Source organism: Durio zibethinus, chromosome 18 (genome assembly GCF_047325235.1).
Source record: "Durio zibethinus cultivar Kanyao isolate XHJ-2024 chromosome 18, ASM4732523v1, whole genome shotgun sequence".
Taxonomy (NCBI): Eukaryota; Viridiplantae; Streptophyta; class Magnoliopsida; order Malvales; family Malvaceae; genus Durio; species Durio zibethinus.
In genome coordinates this window covers 14,314,545-14,336,456 of record NC_143179.1, presented here as the reverse complement: position 1 = coordinate 14,336,456, position 21,912 = coordinate 14,314,545, and the positions used below count along the sequence as shown (strand labels likewise).

General features: G+C 26.4%; 1 protein-coding gene and 1 long non-coding RNA gene across 2 annotated transcripts in view; both read right to left on the bottom strand.

Annotated features, from left to right (window-relative positions):
• Window positions 1-1,109: 1,109 nt before the first annotated feature.
• LOC111299691 (aspartate aminotransferase, mitochondrial-like) lies at window positions 1,110-6,876 on the bottom strand. Its single transcript, XM_022895053.2, has 11 exons — window positions 6,754-6,876; window positions 6,470-6,675; window positions 5,718-5,803; window positions 3,396-3,602; window positions 3,135-3,240; window positions 2,890-2,994; window positions 2,575-2,747; window positions 2,320-2,479; window positions 1,763-1,858; window positions 1,572-1,666; window positions 1,110-1,478 (listed from the first exon to the last, which is right to left on the bottom strand). The coding sequence occupies exons 2-11, from the start codon at window positions 6,629-6,631 to the stop codon at window positions 1,397-1,399; spliced, it is 1,272 nt and encodes a 423-aa protein (XP_022750788.1). The 5' UTR covers window positions 6,632-6,675; window positions 6,754-6,876; the 3' UTR covers window positions 1,110-1,396.
• Window positions 6,877-12,915: 6,039 nt separating this feature from the next.
• LOC149513752 (uncharacterized) overlaps window positions 12,916-21,912 on the bottom strand; it is a 26,974-nt gene continuing 17,977 nt past the window's right edge. The window contains exon 2 of the long non-coding RNA XR_016329908.1: window positions 12,916-14,059. This is a non-coding gene — a long non-coding RNA (uncharacterized LOC149513752). The remainder of the gene's footprint in view (window positions 14,060-21,912) is intronic.

Sequence of the window (21,912 nt, the reverse complement as noted above, 5' to 3'; positions counted from 1 at the left end):
TTTGGAAGATAGTGAAGATTTTGATTTGAAGGCAAATCACATTCAACCGAGGGAAAATGATGGGATCTATCCTGATGATTTAGTGGAGGCTAATTTAGCTTATAATGATAAAAACATAGACCAACACTCAATTGTACAAATTATTGGTCTTATAACTTGTTATAGAGCTAAAAAGCTACATTCACTTTTTAATCTTTTATAATTTCAACTCAAATAGAATTATTGCATTGAAGGAGCATAGGATGGTTACCTTGATCACTTGTGAAGCTGTTTGAGCATATTTAGGCTATTTTATACTATTTGGGTTCATTGTGTGAATTTAAGCCTTATATATTGGGTCATGAGTGTATTAGGCCTTATTATAAGCTTTGCATGTAATGGATTTCACATATGACCTATTTCGTGTAGGAGAATGAAAGCTTAAAGATTTGTAATTGAAAAAATGAAAGTCTGAAGATTTTTAGTTAAACTTAAAAGATTATTAAATTTATTACTTCTAATTTTTCCTATTTTAGTTTTAATATGCTATCTTTCTTATATTAGTCTTACAGATTTTATTTTTAACCAAATCTAGTCAAAATCTTATTAATTAAGAATATCTTAGATTTAAAAAAAAAAAATTTAATAAAGAGTATATGTTAGATTCTAAAATTATTATAATATACATTATAAATATACCTTAATAATATAATATCCACAAAATATCTTTATTAAAAATAATAATCATAATTGTACTCTTTTTCAAAAACAATATATATATATATATATATTTATATATATGCATTCACAAATTACCCAGATAGATCGAGGCTCTTTGAGACAGGTGGTGTACATTGAGAGGTTTGGACAGTATATTATTTCAATCTTTTTATAAATTATATATACATATATATATATATATATATATATATTATAAGTGAACCAAAAAAATTATCTTGAATTCGCCACCGTACAATATTAGTAAACCAGTACAGGTTACATCATCGTGATTTGTCTCCTTTGGCATCAACTTTAGCTGCCATGAATGAATTCAATTACTTTGTTTTGTTTCTCATAAGATTAGCAAGCATGACATCTCCGAACTGCATTATTCAATGTTGTAACTACGCTTTCAAAAATACTTCTGCACCGATTTATTACTAGCTAGAAATTATACAAACTAAAAGGGCTTCCCAACAATATTGGATAGCGCCAGTCATTTCTTGTCAATCAGGTGGGATCAATGTTTCCCTCTTTCTATTCTAATAATAGTTCAATTGAGAATGATGCAGAAACAGTAAATACTAAGTAGGGCATGAATGATGCTCGTTTAATTGTCCTTCCAAAGAGGACAAAATTCTGTTGAGTTCGTTTTTTGTCACATATCAGTTGAAGGAAGAATATGAGATTTTCTTGTTTAACAAGTGGATGCGGATTTTGTGACTTCATGAATCGCAGTAGCCAAATATTCAACATTGCCCGTTGTAACACCAGCCATACTGCATTTGTTTGCAACATCAGCAAAAAAATTCAGTTTTGATTTGTGCATAATAGCCCAGAAGGACAATAGGAATTACATTCGGAGATATTACCTGATTCTACCATTGCGAGTCATATAGATGTGAAATTCATTTGTCAAGCGATCCACCTGTTCCGGTGTCAACCCACTATAGCAGAACATCCCTATCTGCTTGAAATTACAAGAATTAGCATTGCTAATCATTTAACTTAAATAAAAGAAGCCAGCTTGTACTCAGAGAAGTAATTGGCAAACTTAACACACCTGATTAGTGATGTGCTGCCACGATAATGGGGAGCCTAGCTTTTCAAGGTTCCCTCGTAAAGCAGTTCTCATTCCAATTATGCGATCTGCCATGACCTGGACAGAGTTTGAAGTTTAATCAATTTCAGATGATCTTAGAAGAAAATTGAGTAGACGAGTAGTTTATTACATACAACTACGTTCATTTTAGGACTGCACTCTGATAGTATAAAATAAAAAATTCGCTAAAATCTGTCAACAAATCATTTGAGAACCAGATATTCAGCCAGACACTCCACCCAAAAGGGTTACTCAACTGGCTGTCCTAAGGAAGCTTAGAAGGGTTCAATTTAGTAAGGGCTGCCTAACTGGCCCTCTTAAGGAAGCCCAAAAGGGCATTCTTAACTATACACGTGCTGTCATTCATCTAAAGTACATGCTTCCATGGGTTTTATATGATCATCCTTAATCCCAACACATGCAACAACCAAGGGCATCATTTCCGCGGGGGCTCTTGCTGTTGTTTTGCATAAATAGCCCAGATACAAAAATTTTTAAAAGAAGCCATGCGATGTTACCTTAACTTCTTTGAGCCATACTTTCTTCAAGTCTGGATCACTAAGAATTGTTGAAACTATGAGAGCACCATGAACAGGTGGGTTGCTGTACATGGGTCTTGCAAGCTGCTGCAGTTGACTTTTCACAGCTACCGCTTGTTTTTCATCTTCGCAAAGCACACTGCAATGGTTAATGCAGACAATTGGTATCAGGAAGTCAGACCTTGATAAGCAAAATGTTCTACATTCATTTATAACGATAAGACACAAAATTACCTTAGGCATCCTACCCTCTGGCCATAGAGTCCCATATTCTTTGCATATGATTGTGCAATTCCAAAATAGTGACCATCCTCAAGAAAAATCCTGATGGACTTTGCATCTCTCTCTGGGTCACCGCTAGCAAAACCTTGATATGCCATGTCAAAGAAGGCAAAATGACCTTTCACCTAAAAAATGAATATATCGTTTAAACAAAGCAAACAAGTAGTGACAACTGGAAAAAAACCAAAGCAGAAAAAGTGAACATGAGGGTACAAATTGTCTCAAGAAGTGACTTCGGGGAAAGAAAAAGGGCTGTTTAGTATATACCTTGAACTCATGTGAGATTTCTCTCCATTGCTCCTCTGAAGGATCCACACCAGTGGGATTATGAGCGCAAGCATGAAGTAGAAAGAATGAACCATTTGGAGCATTCTGTGCAGAAAGAGGGAGGTAACTTTAGCAATGATGATACACATATAAAATCAGGGGGAGTTGAACAACTACATAAAATGAAGAAAAAGAGTCGAATATTAATTCAGATGTTCATATTTCGAAGAATGATCCCTGCTTACCTTAATGTCATCCATCATTGCTGCAAAATCTAAACCCCTGGACTCTGGGTGATAATAATGGTAGGTTTTCTGAGGGACATGGGCATCTCTCCAAATGTTGTGGTGGCTGTTGGAAACTCATATTATAAGCAATGTAAGTTGAGAGAGAGAAGGCAGAATAATAACCGCTCAATCTTATAACTGAACTTGTACAGGTCTTAGAAAAATGAGGTAAGAAAGAGGAATTAGTGTATAAAAGACAAATACAGCAGGAACACTCACTTGGCCCAAGTTGGGACTGGTATATAGATTTGGGAATCAGGACGAAAACGCTTTTGAAAGTCCGCAAAAAGTCGGCATGCACCAGTTCCAGACAGAGCTTGCACTGCTGCTATCCTTTTGTCTTTTATCAACTCAGAATTCACTCCGTAGGCCAACTTCAGTGTTTCTTCCACCATCTTCACACTTCCGCCCATGGGAAGATATTCCCTTATCAAATGAAAACAAAAGGAGAACATTTCTGTCAATTCCATAGAAATAAAAAAAAATAAAAATAAAAGAATTATAAGAAAATAGTAGTGTGATTGAAGATATAGGTTCCAGCATCTGAAATGATTGTTGAAAGAATTAAATATCCACCATGAGGTCCGATACAATCCTGCTATGGGACAGTAAAGAACATGCAAAGTATGCTATGTAAGAAAAGTCAAACACATAAATGTGCTATATGAACCATGTTCTTGTAGGAACAGAATAAAAGAGAACGATGAAAGGAAGTTTTGTTCTTATAAACATGCACAAATATAGGTTTTATGAGAGAAAATGCTGGCCTAGTTTGTAGAGAAAAATGGTAACTACTTTCCAGATATCACCAAAAAAAGTTGGTCCCAGAAGTTGCTCAATAATAGAAATCACTTCCAGATAGTCAAGCACAGACAGAATGAAAAAGATTTTCCTATTTTTTTGAACTACATATACCATATTCGAAATGAAAAATCAAGGTCCTATGTTACCACCATTAATAATTGTCTGAGGATCTCAGATTGTAGCAGTAGCAATTACATAGCAGTCAGCAACATAGAGCTTCTGAAATTTTTTTTCCCTTTTTTTTCCTCCAGGTATTATATTTAGGCAAGCAAGGGCAGATTCACAGAAAAGATATAATTCCCAAGATACAAACTTTAAGAGTACTTTAAAGTGAGAATATGTACTACCAGATGCTTCAATTCTGATTCTGGGTAAGATCTAACAAAGAATAAATTTTCATTTTTAAGTGTCTTTCTAGTTTATACACTCTTAAATAATTTTGATAAAGGTTGCAATTAGTTACTTTAAATGGCATTTCACAGGGGTGGAACTAAGACCAGATTCCATAAAATGAATCATTTTGAAATCTATACTAACAGTAATGAGACTACCAGTTGAACAAGAATGTTTACAATGTCGAAGCTTCCTACACAACCCTCTTCAGTAACTGCATAATTCATCAATATCTCATCCTCTAATTCAACCAAACTAACTCTCAAAATTTAGTAATACTATCAAATAATAATATGACAGGGAAGTAAATATAAGTTAGTAATCACAACTAAACAAGGGTCAGTGTATGATTAACTTGGATGGTAAAGTAGTACAAAAAAATAGTTATTTTTTATATTTGGGATCAATTATTCAAAACGATGCTGAGATAGAAAGGGATGCAAATCATAAGAATCAAGCAAGATGGGTGAGATGGCGAAGTGCGTAAGATGTTTTGTGTTAAAGGTGAAATTATATAAAACAACTATAAGGCCTTCTTTGTTATATGAAACTAAGTGTTGGATTGTTAAAAATAACAAAATGATCGTAGTCAAAATGAGAATGCTTAGATAAATATGTGGTAAGACTAGAAGAGACAAAATTAAAATAAAAATTCGAGAAAAATTAGAAATAGTCCAAATTGAAGAAAAGATGAGAGAGAATCGTTTGAAATAGTTTGGACATACAAAACGTTGATTTATTTGTGCACTCGTTAGGAAAAATAAGTATCCAAATTTTGGAGGCATCATAACTTATAGAGATAGATCACGAAAAATATGGATACAACTGATAAGAAATGATATGATGGTTAAGAAAAAACATAAAAAGATTATTATTGATAAAAATAAGTGGCATAAAAAAATTCAAAACAAATATTTAACATGATTTTCTTTTTTTTTTTAATCTTTCATACAATCAATCCCAGAATTATAAGCTATGAGACTTAGTTTATTATTGTTATTGTATCAAATAATAATATGACTACCTTTTATGTAAAAGAAGAAGAAGCAACTAGCGAAGGGCCAGAAAAGAATATTCTAGAAAGACTTATCGACCACGATCTCAACCATTGAATAACCACATCGTGAAGGAATCAAATGGAAAGCGGAAGATAAAAAGGTCAATTGCATGGGACCGGAAAAAAGTTACTAACCATCAATATGAAATTGAATAAAACTCCAACTGGACTCGTTAATAATGAGTAAAATTAATTGAAAATGTAGGCAATTATCTATAGAATATGTAGTAAAAAAACAAGGCAAAATGTGACAATGAAAAGCATTCAAACAACCGGCTCTGTCTTACATGTTCAAATGTCCAGCAATCCTTCGCTCGGCTTCCCTAACACATTCCAAAACAACCGGCTTTCCATTATCATCACGGTAAGCACCCTGAAAACAAATCCTGAACATCAACAACTCTATTGCTTTTACATTTTCAGAAAGAAAATGAGAATTCTGTTTGTTCAAGCTCAATTCCTATTTACTATTGTATCATTCATACTTTAATCCCAAAAAATAGAATTCAACTTAACTGCTATCTGTGCCTAAAACAACAAAAAGAAAATTGAAATAAAAAGACAAACAAATAAGTTTCCAGTATTAGTTGGTTAATATTCTCATTTTTTACTATTCACAGTTTATTCAAAAGGGAAAAAAATACGCTACAAAACCAAAAGTTATAGCAGTAAATTTATACCACAAATAAAGATATTATTTCTTTACATCAACTCAGATACTTGTGATTTTACTGCATTGGTTTTTTTTACCTTTAAATTTTTTAACCCACTTTCGACAAAGTAAAAAAGTAAGTACATACGTAGCAAAGAGAAACGGCGACTAATTTTTTCTGTTTGGTAGCTAAGAAACTACCGAAAACAAAACCACACAAAAGAGATTTACATAATTAGCTCAAAACGAAGTAGTACAAATTTTTAAGAAAGCAAAAATGAAAATTGTCGCTTTCGTAAAGTCGTTCAAAAGGAGAGCAGCCAAAAACAGAGGAGTCAAAGAACAAAAACGTAGGAGAAGGAAAGAAAGAAAGGAGAAGAAACGTACGACTCCAACATTGACTTTATCGGGATTGGGATCGGCCAAAAAAGCCTCGGTAACACCAAGAATAGGATCCTTGGGAGCAGGCTCCACGCTACGCCACCACGACGACATGGATCGCGCTCCAACGACTGCCGTCCGCCCTGACATCGCTCTTCGGATCGCCATTTCGCCACCAACAAAGGTGCTCGTACTTGAAACAGAGTGAAAAGCTAGAGGCTTTATGTTTGATGAATGAAATGAAATAAATAAAATAAAAAATTAGTGATAATAGTGTAATTATATATTACAGGGTAGGGATGGACATATATGGGAAGTCAGCGAATCGAATCCCGCCGAGCAATTTGTTGAAATGATCTTGAAATGCGTGGGGATGCTCTGAAGTCTTATTGGAGCGCTTGCGTCTTTGAATTTGATACTGTTTTCGGGATATTACGATTTTGTCCCTCAGGTTCGTTTCGTTGCCTTGCAAGTTGCAATTGCTCCTTTTGTTTTGCTTCATCCTGCTGGTGTTTAACTTCTCGTTAATTTTTATTAGATTCGTATTTTTATATCATATTTAAATATATAATAATTTAAATTATAAATCCTATTTAAATTTTATATACGATATATTTATTATATGTGTTATATTCGATATGATACGATTAATATAAATAATATTAATATATACAAATAAACATAAACAACATTAATATATACTAATAGCATTGATATACATAAATAAATAGTAAATATGTATCATCAAACATCATATCTAATTCAAGGCATACTAACCTACTAGCATCAAAGTATTTTAAAAAATAACAATAATTTATAAGTTATATTTTAAGAATATCATATTATGTAATATAGAATAAATTATTTAATTTTTTTTATTATTATATATATTATTTTTAATTTCAAATATATAATCTCTTATTTTAACTCTTATAATTTAAAATAGTTGCATATCATAATTTATGTTGTTAAGATGCTCATATAATTTCTTATCAATATAAATATTATTTATAATCATCATAATATATTATTGTATATTTATATGATTTGGATTTATTTTATATTATTGTATATTTATATTATTTGGATTTGTTTTACTTTATCAATGATCATATTGCTAGATGTTACTTGTTATTAACAATTAAATGTATATTTGTCTTTCTAAATTCTTTTTTAATAAAAAATTGTTTTTTAATATTATTATAAAAAGTTACAAAGAACAATATATATTTAATATGTTAAAATTTATATATATTATATGCATTACTAATATAAAAAATATTTGCATATTTAAAAAATATAAAAAATTTTATACTCATTTAATATGCATTTAACATCTATATATATATATAAATTTTAATATATACATTGCTAATATAACAATTATAAATATATACATAATTTATTAATTTTTGGTATCAAATCATGAATGATAAATTACTAAAGATTAAAGAATAAAATAATGATGTATTGTACTAATATTATTATTTATATGTATTTATATCATTAATATAAAAATAATTTTATAATAATTATTAAATTAATATCATAATTAAATGTTTAAAATAATCTTTATATGGTATGTTGAATACCTAATTAGGTATCATAATTAAAAAATTAAAAATTGAAAATATCTTTAGATGTTTATATTAAATTAAAATAAATATAAAAAATATGTTAAATATATTTTCGCGTCGTGTCACGTGTTAAACGTGTTTATGTGTGACATGTTTTATTTAAGCATGTTTTTTTGTGTCTTATACATATATAGACGTATCAACATGTATAAAACATAAATTATGTTATATTAAAATTCATGTCAACACGAACAAATACAAAACATATTTTTTAAAAACAAATATAAAGTTTCTTTTCATGTCATTTTTATATTGTATCGTCATGACTTATTTAAAATTGACTGGTCTAATTTTGACTGAGTGCTCTCCCACATACCTTTCAGTTTTTCTTTTTTTTTTTTGTGAGAATGCATGAAAATATTTTTAAAAAATATTATTTTAAAGTGTTAGTATTTGTAATTATTTTGTTTGAATAAATATTTTTGGAAAAAATTCTAGCTTGTTGAAATTTGATTAGATTAAAAAATAATTATAAAACATAATGATATTAAGTATAAATAAAATATGTAATATGTGTATCGATAGATTTATAAAAATATATAGATGCTATTAATAATATAAAAAATATATATTAGAATTAAATAAAATAGTAGATTATTTTTTTTTTTTTATTTTATGATAAGTCATGTGTAATAGAGAGATTGAATATTTTTGAAGAAATTCTGAAAAATCATCTCTTTATATGGATTTTTAAGAGGAAATTTTAGCACCCTAGATTCTTTCTTAAAATTTCATTTAAAATTTGAAATTCTCACTTATTTTATCTAAACAAGTAAATTATTTTTTTATTTTTAAAATACCTTGATTGGGATTATATCCTACCTTGGAATGCTCCATCCAAACAGACCTTTAGATAGTATTTGGTATTTTTTTCTAAAATCATCATCGTAATGTAATCATCATAATAATCTTATTACGAAAGTGATTTTAATATTCGCGATTTAAAGCACTTTATTTTATTAATAATTATTAGTTTTTGAGAATTAAAAATCATCGTATTTGGAATTATTAAAAATAAATATTTTATTTTATTTAAAAGTACAAAATATCATATATATTATAATAGTTACACAAGTTAATAATTTTAAGATTGTTTAAAGATAATAATTTGTAAGATCTTAGTAATATTTATTTATTTTATAATAAAATATTATTATATTATTAAATTATTAAATATATTTATCGATAGGCAAATTGATTTTTATAATATAAATTATGTAAAAAAATATTTAAATTAAAAAATAAAATCAATCTATTAAATTCATAATAAAAAAAAATTGTATTTATATAAAATATTAAAAAAGCAAAAAAAATACATAAATTATTTTTAAACGTTTTATAATGAATATAATAACTTATAATATAAAATAATTATAATTTTAAGATGCAACAAATTTTTAATTCACATATTAAATGATTAAAATTAATTATTGTTAATTTTACATATCACTTCACCACGATAATAAAATATTTTTATTATTTTCTATAAGAATTAGATTATTCTCCAAGATAATTGCTAGCTTTATAGGTTAGATGGTGATCCAAGATGAGATGAATTGGATCTCTTCAAATTCTTTTCAAATAATGATTTCAATATAGTTTAATGAAAATTAAGACAATAAGCCATTTTGATGAAAATATAATGAAAACAATAACAATTAATTAACTTAAAATCAAATATGAACAATAATAAATTATAAGGAGATATGGATAAAGAAATCAAATATAATAATTTATAGAGGTTTGATTCTTCTTCACAAGGCACCTACATCCTTTCTCTTGGTTGTCCACACCAAGGCTCCAATCCATTATGTGTTGAAGATTACAAACAAGCTTATCAAAACTTTACAAACTCAACACTACACACTCTTAAGAGTTATCCTTTCCCTTAAGCTTACAAGCACACAATACAAATTTTTTTAAGTATTTTGCAAACTCTAAGAACCTCTCAAAGGTTGGGTGTTTGTTAATTTGAAATATACAATGGTATAGACAAAAAAATGATGAATAAACAACAAAAATAATTTGGATACAATAAATGTAAAGATATAGACTTTAAAGCTTTAAAAACTCTTGATTATTTGAGATAATGAAAATATTGCTTGTTGGTTCTTGTTCTCTTGATTCATCAATCTTCTTAGTGTGTTAGAGTACCCAATTTATAGAAAAATTGAAGAAGTAGCTGTTGGAAGTGTTTGGGAAGTGAAAGTAGCCATTGAATCCTTAATAAAATAGTCGTTGGAGTGATTTTGGCCTTCAGGGGGTCGATTCCCTCTCTTAGGGATCGATTGGTATATGTTTTGAACCAATTTTCTTTTGAAAATAGCCTAATCGATCGATCCCTTTTGTAGGGGATCGATCCCTTTTTTGGATTTTCGATCCTGGGAGCATTCTATTTGAAAAACAATCGATCCCTTCTAGAGGGGATCGATCATGTCTATGTTGGGTGGTAGTTTTGCCTTTTTCTCTCTACTTATTAATTTGATCATAAATTGAGTTATACAAATCCAAATCACAAATCGTTTGAAGATTTAGAAACTAGACTTAAAGGGCTTTCTATCCATATAAAGTTCATAACCTAATTCACTGTGTACAAATTATAGTGAATTTTCAAAGTTATGCCTTGTGCAATTTTTCTGACAACTGCAGAGTATCTAGTAAAAATTTAAAATCTTTTCTTAGAAAATTTGAATTTTGATTTTGTTTAATCCATTAGAAAGTAGACTCAAAGAGCTTTGAACCATATAAAATTCAAATATTAAGACTTTGTGAATTAATACAAAAAAAATAAAACAAGTTCGATGTTGGAAAACTTTATTCTTGTAAAACAGCTTTTTTAAATTAATCTATTTCTCAAAACTAATATTATCCAAATTGTATTAAGTCCAAAATGAATAAGTTCACTTTAAAAACAACAATTGGACTTTCATTTAAGCTCAAATAAATAATCTTTAAAGATAGATTTGGTTTGAGAAATATGAAAACAAAGAAAGGTTTGTTTAAGCTTTGAAAATCATATTATTTATTTAGTACCAAAATATAAAACTTAAGAACATGTACTAAATAATCCTTTTTCAAAATCTTGATAAAGTTTATTTAGCTTTAATGTTTTGTAATTTCAAAATAAGAATAAATTCAAGGCTAACAATCTCTCCCTTTTTGATATGACAAAACTTAAAAATAAATTGCTTGATGAAAAACTTTCTTTGAAACATTTAAGATTTTGAAAGATATTTTGGAAAACTCCCCCTTAAACAATGCATGGCAAAACTTCCCTTCAATTTGTGCATCCTAATCCAATGGAAAAACTCTCCCTTAATTTATGTATCATAATCCAACATAATTTAACAAACATATGCTAATCAAATATATGAAATAAGCATAATCAAACATATGTATGTCAAGCACGAGTAAAATTGTCTATATGATATTTCTCTCCCTTTTTGTCATAACAAAAAGGCATGAGAAAATTAATGAGTAAATAAACACAAAAAGGCATCATTAACAAATATATTCATAAAACATTTCTCCTTTTTGTTTATGCTCTTTATATCAAATGTTTAAGCTCTTATATCAATTGCTATAAGCATACAAGAAGAGATATCTCTAAACTCTCTCCCCATTTTTGTCATTTCAAAAGAAAGATAAATCAATTCAAGGCATGGGACAAAGTGCTTGATACCAATAATATCAAGAGTATTTTGAATGCATGTAATCAAGTGTAATATGCACAATGAAGTTCACATACATGTATTCAAGCACAAAAGCATAATAGTATAAATATATCCAATTTTAGCATTTTAGCACAAGTCATCAAATTTACTACATGAAATTTATGAGCAAAGGATAATGAATGATATGTAATCTACTCATAAAATCATGTTAGGATAAGATGTGCTTAGAACATAAAACATAAATAGCAATTAAGCATAAATTCAAGCACATGCATACAAGCTCATACCAATTATTATGGATACCAATTGTTAAAGATATGTAATGATAAAGTATACCAATTGTTATCACAAAACAAATCAAGCAAAATTGTATTCTAAAATTTCTCCTCCTTTTTAAAATAATGATTAATCAATTTAAGGCACACACAATTTTGCTTGAAAAGTATAAGCTATATCAAGGATAAGCACATAAACAAGTATCTATGAAAGTTAAAAAAAAAATTCTTTAGTAAATTTGATACAAATTGTTACCAATTGTTAGCAATTTTATTCAACAACTTTCACGGAGCACACATACTTCAAGCATATGAAAGATTCATTCAATACATACAAAAATGATAGTAGTAATATTTCATAAGCTGTCTTATCCAAACAAGAACCAAAAGCTCATATGTATATAATAAATCATAAGTACTAATGAGCAATGAGGTTTAATTATCATCAAGTCATAACAAAGATTATATACGCATGATTCTCCAAACATGATAAGCACATATGCTATAGCAAAGAAATAATGAAAGCATGATTATTCAATTATAATCCAAATTATTTCAATGCATAGCAATGTAATTAATCTAAGCATATGCAAGTAATCAAACATATATTTATTTCAAACAAAATCACACAAGCATATGCAAGAACATTTCAAAACATGTATAGCAATATACCAAAAAAAATGCAAATCTTTAGACACAATATGGTACATGCTATCTCAATGGACTCAATCAATGAACATATTCAAAGAAATCAATCTATTTAACTCATATCCATGTCCAAAGATTCAAACGAATATTCCTGCAATTAAAACTATTAATCAAAGCAATCAAGAACATGAATATTAATGAAGGTGAATTAATCAATCCAAGCTTTAAAAAAAATTAAAATAATATCTACCAAGTGGCTTGGTAATTAATTTATGCAATGTGTTCATATATTCAACCACAAAATCATATATTTGCACATATTAAAGCAAGCATGTATATGCATTCAAACTCATACATCATATTATAAAGTTGATACATTTATCTCCATCCATGTCAAGCTTTATTGTTGTGCTCATTTAGCTTTAAATTTTTCAATCCACATCATTTGAGCTAAGTCTTTGATGTACTTGAGCTTGATAGATGAAGATGACATACTTTGCTTGCTATACATGAAATTTTAAAAATGTAGGCTCATCCATGCTCATTTCAAGTTCTCCTAACATAGACTTAGAAAAATTTTTTGACAAAAGATTTTCATTAGAAGCATCAAGAAAATTAATTGATCAAAATTATACCAGTGGTTAGAAAACAATTCCATATTCTAAGTCATTATATGCAAAAGAAAAGTTATTCACTAAGCATAAGTTGCCAATTGCAAGGGAGATATATCAATTTAATTTTTCTTTTGAGAGGTTTCAAAATCTATTTTTAATTTTTCATTTTCTTTTTCCAAATCATTTTTGGCATTCATTAAAAACTCATTCTCTACATTCAACTTTGAAATCGTTTTCTTATATTTCCTCTTCATTGATTCACATTCAATATATAGCTCATTATAGGCATTTTGTAATTCATTAAAAGCATATGAATTTGAATCAATAGAATTAGAGGTTACCTTCAGATCTTCAAGAGCCATGAGACATGGTGCATTTCGGTTGGATTGTTGTCTTTCATGTATTTCATCAAACTTCTCCCATAACTCATTTGAGGTTGGACACTTTGATACCAAGTTGAATTTGTGAGAGTCAAGAGCTCCATATAGTAAGCACTTTGCTTTGGCATCATCCATCACTTGCCTCATGTATTTTGTATCATTTGAAGGAGTTTCAAGCTTTTTTTAAATCACATTCCAAGCTCTAAAATCTTGGACCATAATGAACACCTTCATCCTCCTTCTCCATTCACAAAATTCAAATTTATCAACCATAGGAGCTTTGAGAACTTCCTCACCATCTTGAAACCAAAATTGAGCCATAGGATCTTTACTCAAGCTGGTTAAACCTACAAAAAAAGATCAAGGTTCTGATACCAATTGTTAGCTTTATAGGTTAAATGATGATCCAAGAAGGGGGTGAATTGAATCTCTTCAAATTCTTTCTAAATAATGATTTCAATATAGTTGAATGGAAATTAAGACAATAAGCTATTTGATGAAAATATAATGAAAACAATAACAATTAATTAACTTAAAATCAAATATGAACAATAACAAATTATAAGGAGATAGGGATAAAGAAATCAAACACAATGATTTATAGAGGTTTGATCCTTCTCCACAAGGTACCTATGTCCTTTCTCTTGATTGTCCACACCAAGGCTCCAATCCATAATGTGTTGAAGATTACAAACAAGCTTCTCAAAACTTTACAAACTCAACACTACACACTCTTAAGGGTTATCCTCCCCCTTAAGCTTACAAGCACAAAATACAAATTTTTTGAAGTGTTTAAGAAAATGATGAATGAACAACAAAAATAATTTGGATACAATAAATGCAAAGATATAGACTTTGAAGCTCTAAAAACTCTTAATTATTTGAGAGAATGAAAATATTGCTGTTGGCTTTTGCTCTCTTAATTCATCAATCTTCTTGGTGTGTTGGAGTGCTCAATTTACATAAAAATTGAAGAAGTAGCGGTTAGAAGTGTTTGAGAAGTGAAAGTAGCCGTTGAATCCTTGATAAAGTAGTCGTTTGAGTGATTTTAGCCTTCAGAGGATCGATCCCCTCCCTTAGGGGATCGATTGGTTCATGTTTTGAACCAGTTTTCCTTTGAAAATAGCCTAACCAATCGATCACTTTTGTAAGGGATCGATCCATTTTTTGGATTTTCAGCTCTGGGAGCATTCTGTTTGAAAACTAATCGATCCTTTCTAGAGGGGATCGATCTTATCCATGCTTGGTGGTAGTTTCACCTTTTGCACTCTACTTACTAATTTGATCATAACTTGAGTTATACAAATCCAAACACAAACCATTTAAAGATTTAGAAACTAGATTTAAAGGACTTTCTATCCATATAAAGTTCATCACATAGTTCACTGTGTATGAATTATAGTGAATTTTTAAAGTTACGCCTTGTGTAATTTTTTTGACAACTGTAAAGTGTCTAGTAAAAATTTAAAATTTTTTCTTAGAAAATTTGGATTTTGATTTTGTTTAATCCATTAGGAAGTAGACTCAAAGAGCTTTCGAACCATATAAAATTCAAATATTAAGACTTTGTGAATTAATACAGAAAAATAAAACAAGTTCGATGTTGGAAAACTTTATTCTTGTAAATTAGCTTTCTTAAGTTAATCTATTTCTCAAAACCAATATTATCAAAATTGTATTAAGTCCAAAATGAATAAGTTCACTTTAAAAACAATAATTGGACTTTCATTTAAGCTCAAATAAATAATATTTAAAGATAGATTTGGTTTGAGAAATATGAAAACAAAGAAAGGTTTGTTTAAGCTATGAAAATCATATTATTTATTTGGTACCAAAATATAAAACTTAAGAACATGTACTAAATAAATCTTTTTTCAAAATTTTGATCAAGTTTATTTAGCTTTAATATTTTGTCATTTCAAAATAAAGGTCAATTCAAGGCTAACAATAATGATTTAATTGCTCTTGATAATTTAAGATTACTATCACATAAGATCACTTAATGCATATCAAACATTATAATCTAATCATTATTAGTAGATTATCATAATTTTTGAAGTGATTATGACGTACCAAACATTACTTAAAAGTGTCAAAAAATTTTTACTCTTTTACTCTTTTACTATATATATTTATTTTTTATATTTCTTTAAGATAATTAATTATTAAGTTTGATGTCAAGAGAAACATTGACCAATTACAACGTTTAATATGTTCTTCAAGAATTTTTTTTAATTTTATTATGTATTTTTAAATTAATTAATTAAAATTTTATCAAGTCATTTGACAAATCAAGATAAAACATATGGTTTGTGAATCAAAATTTTAAAATTCATAGTCCAATCAATCAAAATTCATCCATGAATTATCTAATTTATCTCTAAATTAAATTAAAACTATTTAAAGTTGAATACAAATTTTCACCATTTAAATTTCAGAACATATGTATCATCTAATTAAATTTAACCTACGAGTCATAGTCTTTTATTTCTACTTAAATTAAAAAATTTAAAGATTAAATTAAAAAGATAAGTTCTTTTAAAACTTTCTTATTAAATTAAAATAATTTGAAGATAAAATTAAAGAGGTCAAGTTCTTTTTAAAACTCTCCTAATTAGCTAGAATCATCAATCACTATAAATAGAAAAATTCTCTAAACCATTTGACACAACCGAAAGAAAGAAGACTTAAACACCTTTAGGGAAAGATACCTGGAGGCAAATGAAAAAAGAAAAGATTTGAAAAATCAAAATCTCCAAGCTCCGACAAGTCCAATAACTAAATTTGAGAGCAAAGTCTCAAGAGTTTTAACAACAAACATCTCTAAGAAGTAAAAATTGAAAATCAAAGTATGAAGATTCAAGAATTCTTAAATTGAGATTAAATTTCAAAATTTTAATACTCTTTAAATTGGGATCAAATTTCAAGAATTTTTAAATTAGGACAAAATTCTAAGATTTTCATGAATTCTTAAATTGGGATCAAATTTTAAGATTTATAAGACTCATTAAATTTTGGGACCAATTTCAAAAACCTTAAATTTTAGGTTCAAATTTATTTAATTTAAGAATAAGTTATCAGTACCCTATCCAATTCAGGAACAAGTTATGACCCTTGAACTGAATTTAAAAGGATAAAAGTAATTTTTCTTTTTAAAAAATTTAGAGATTGCATTCTACATTCTTGATAAATTATTATTTTACTCCAAAATTTTCTTGTTTTATTTTTCAGACTTGAAATTTGTTTATATAATATCAAGAATCAAGCAACAGTGATTAAATTCAATAAATTGACAAAAAATATACAATGACAAAATATAAAAATTTAAAGATATGTCTTTTCATTTTTTTCCAAAACACGAATTTTTTTATTTCACCTATATTTTTATTAAAAAAAAAACTACACTTTTTTTTTTTATATCATGTATCTTCCTTTTTTAAAAAAAAAAAAACAATGTCAATTTTCATTTCTCAAACCATCATTATTTTCTTTTCCACCCAAAAAGTTAAGTCATAATAATAATAACCCATCTTACTTCATAAATTTGATTGTAACTAATGAAAAGCCTTCCATTTATTGGACTTAACTTACTCGAACTCAAAATATCCATTTAATCTTTAAATTCGATTGACCTAATTTAATAAAAAAGTCAATAACTTAAAACAACTCAACTCAAAAATTAAATTGATCTAAATTCGAATTAATTTGAACTCGAATTGTTTCAAACCTTAAATGATCTTACCTTCTTGAACCCTAAAATGATTTAAATTTGAATGATTTGAAATACTTACGTAAAATGATTTAAATATTTTTTGCTTTCTAAAATATTAATGTAATTAAAATGATAAATATAACATAAATTATTAATTTATTAAAATTTAATAATTTTAAATTATCTTTTCAAGATCTTTTCTTTGCTATTATTTCTCTTAATTATGTTTAAAAAAATTTTCAAAAATATTTTTATTATTAATGAAATCAATTTCTATGGCTATAAATCATAAACAAAAAAGTTCATTCCTTATTTTTTGTTCTATCAATATAATAAAAATTAATTAAATAGATAAATAATAACCGTAAAAAATCCGTAAATTTAAAAAATATAACAATGTCATAATTAGCCCTAAAAAAGAATTGTTATAACTTAAAAGTTGTCAAATTATGCTAGAGGCTTCTGTACTTTGCCAAAATTTGGAATTTAGTACATGTATTATAATTTATATAAATATAGTCCTCATACTATTTTAACTTTATAATTTTAATCCAATCACTAACAATGTCATATTTTTGCCATTAAAAATGATAACATATCCATTGACTTGATGACATGACTATTAACTTTACTAACATAGCATTGATTTTACTAACAAGGTAACTTTGAGAATAAAATCAATTATTAAACTATACAAATTGTTTTTGTAGTCACACAAAACCTAAAATTTAGTCACTTTAGCATAATTTTATAAAAGTCTCATCCTAATATAAGTTGAATTTAATAATATTGGTCTAATTACTAAAACAAATATTTATTTTACATTTCTTAAAAAAATCAAATTTTAATTCTTTTAAGAAAACTAGATTTTATTTTTTTTCAATATCAATATTTCAAAATTTTAAGAAATTTTCCATATTTCTAAAATATTAAATTTCATATTTCTTAAATATTCTAATTAAATTTTTTTTTAATTTTCTTCAAATCATATATTATTTTTTTAAAAAAATTTAATACTTCAAATGTTTTTTTAGAAATTTTTATATTTTTTAAAATATTAAATTTAATTTTTTAAATGTTTTAATTTTTTTAATTTAATGTTTTAAAAATTTTTAAATTTTCAAATTTTAAGATTTTATTTCAACAAATTGTTTAGTTTTAATATTTTCTAATTTTTTGGATTTTTTTATAAAATTCTCTATATTTTTAATTTTTAGAAATTTTCTATAAAAAAATATAGAAATTTTCTAAAAATACATAAAAATGTAAAAATATAGAAAATTTTAAAAAAATTAAAAAATTAAAAAAAATTGAATATTTTTGTTAAATAAAATATTAAATTTTCAAAAATAAATAATTCAAAAAATGAATTTTATTTTAAAAATTTTAAATATTGAAAAAAGTAAATTTAATATTTTTAAGAATCTAGTAAATTTCTAAAAAAGTTGAAATATTAAATTTATAAAAAATAGAATATGATTTTAAGAAATTAAAAAAAATGAATTTTTAAAATTAATATATATCATTAAATTTAATATTTTTAAAATATGAAAATTTTAAAATATTGAAATATTGATTTTTTAAAAAATAAATAAATAATTATTGTTTTTAAAAAGTAAAACAAAATATGATTTTTTTATTTGTAATTGAACCAACATTATTAAATTCAACTTATATGAAGATGAGATTTTTATAAAATTATACTAAAGTGATTAAATTTCAAATTTCGTATGAATACATGGATCATTTACATAATTTAACAATTCATTTCATTCATCCAAGTTGCCAAGTCTTCAAAGTCAAAACTCACATCATCAAATAACAACCTAGTTAACATTTTAAATTACAACAAATTGATGAAATTAATAATTGGATTAAGATTATCGAATTAAAATTATATAATAACTAAATTTGTATGAGTTACAATGTACAAAATAAATTCTAATTCTTAATAGCTATAAAGACCTCTAGCATAAGTTGATCAAAGTTATTGATTATAATATGCAATATGTCATCATTTTTCATTATAATATTTGTTATTCAACTGGTCAATTATTAAAATTACATTAATACTATATCAAATATTTTTGGTATTTAATAATTTTTTTTAAAGTATTAAGCTTAGACTATTAGGCCAATTAAATAATCAATGCTAATAGAATTTTTTTTTTTTACATTATCTTACTTTTTAATGGTAAGTCTTCTTGAAATTATATAATTATTGTTCATTTTCAATTCATTGTTAATGAGTAATATGGACAAGTATGATTATATAAAATATTAAGATGAATCATTAATGATAACTTAATAATTAATGCATGAAAAATTGGAAATAAATACTAAATATCAATAAATAAAAATCATCAATAAATTTTTATCATGAATAAAGTTATTTTACATTAACATAATATAATTTCATATTAAGAAATGGCTTTTAATTCATTTAACTTTGACATGTTTATTTTTATATACTTGAATTATTTTTATTTTTAGAAAAGAATTATTTTATGATATTAAAAATATAAATTGAAGGTATCACTAGTTAATATGTAATGACATAAGTTCACAGAATTGTAACCTTAAACAATTTAATTATGATTGATAAATTTAAACCTAATTTAAATAATCCATTCAAATACAATCTTTGATTTTAAAAGTTAACAAATTGAACTTGAATAATTTGAGTGCTAAACTTAAAATGATCCAAACTTGAATGACCCAAGTGTCAAACCCAAAACTGAAATGACTTGAGATGGAAATGATCCAAACTCAAATTGACCTGAATCCAAATAGGCTCAAATATAAATTGATCCAGACCCAAATTGATCTTAACCCTAAATGATCTATACTTGAATGATCTAACATAGAATAATTTAATCCAAACCCAATTTGACCTGCCCATTTACAAACCCTATTTATAAGAAATTTAGTTTGAATTATTAGAATTTTCCATAATGTGGGCTACTATTAATTTTGATTTTATAATTTTATAAAATTGGCTAATAAGTTTAGTTTTAATATGAGACAAGCATGAGAGACCAAACAATTTAAAGTGATTATTTATATATGGGCTTTAACATCTTATTGAGTCAGTGTGGTTTGACAATTATATAGGCATTTGGCCTAGTAAGCCTTTGATGGAAGGCTTCTAGGGTTTTAATAAAATTGGCTAAAATTTCCTCTTCACTTCTAATTGACAATATTTATTTATTAAGAGCTGGTTGTAAAAGAAACGCATAGAGGAAGACCTAGCCTCTTAAAAAACCTATTGTTGTTTCCTCTTATCAACTATGATTGTGTAATCATGTACATAATATGATTAAATTTAATGTTCTAATATTCACATATAGATCATAGGATTTAAAGATTATGCTTATATGTGATATTAGGCCTTCTTATGTGAGAATAAGATCCCAAATATTATTTTCAAATTTGTTTTAAATCCAAAACATTATTTTTGGGCAAATTTTTATGTTTCCAAAATCCTAATTTTTTACCATTGTTTTTGGAAATTAATTTAGCGCTTTTATTCCTCTTGAAATAAGTATTTAAACCATACTAACAATTGGCAATTTATCTTGTAAAGAGAGAAATCAAGGTTTAAAGTTTTAGATTCAAGATTTGACTAAATTTAAGATTTCATTAAAACCTTAATATTTTATGTTTTTATTTCAAATTAGTTCTTAAATATTGTTACCCATGTGTTTTAAGATTGAAAAATGTGTTTGATTACATGAAATTTGGATCTTAATTGACCAATTATGATGAAAACCTTAAATGGGTAGAACATGGAATGTAACCCAAATTGTTTTGATTTGATTAAGCTTGATTCATGTTGTTTTCATTCGATTTGAACCATGAGCTTTGTAAATATATGTGTTTATTAAAGTTTAGATGATTTAATTGCATCAAAATACAAAGAAAACCATGAAATTTTGAAAATAGCTTGAAATGGGTTAAATATGGATTTAACAATCAAGTTTTTTTTGCTTAATTGATCTTGGTTTTGTTGTTTTTTATATGCTTTTTCATATGGGTTTGATAAAACAATGGCTTAAGTAAGTTTTAAAAACTTTAATTTTATCAAAATTTCAAAAAAGAAAAAAAATCATGATTGACTTAAAAAAAATAAAATATAACCAAACCAAGTCAAATTTTACCCATTTCGGTTGGGTTAACCCATCTAGAGGAAGAAAATGAACAGTGACAAATTAGAATAGTGTTGACCCAATGAATAGTAATATGTCAAAATAGTATCGAGTCAATGAATAGTGCTAGAATCAAGAAATCGATTGATTATGACTCATTTGACATTTGTTTTTTTAAGTCATTTGTTCTGTTAGTTTCGAAATTTTATGTCACATTTATTTATTATTTTTATGGATTTATAAATGACATAAAATATTTATTATATAATATTTATTTTTGATTAAAAATTATTATATTTTATGGACATGAATTTTGTTATTTTATTTTATAATAAAATATTCTAGCATGTTGAAAGTCTTT

Bases quoted from the DNA above. Each gene is read 5' to 3' on its own strand.
- LOC111299691 (XM_022895053.2), bottom strand. From the start codon at position 6,631: ATGGCGATCCGAAGAGCGATGTCAGGGCGGACGGCAGTCGTTGGAGCG. The intron at 5,804-6,469 runs GTACGTTTCTTC...ATTTGTTTTCAG, and splicing joins ATAAAGTCAATGTTGGAGTC to GGTGCTTACCGTGATGATAA. The intron at 1,859-2,319 runs GTAACATCGCAT...AACTCTGTCCAG, and splicing joins TATGGCTCAAAGAAGTTAAG to GTCATGGCAGATCGCATAAT.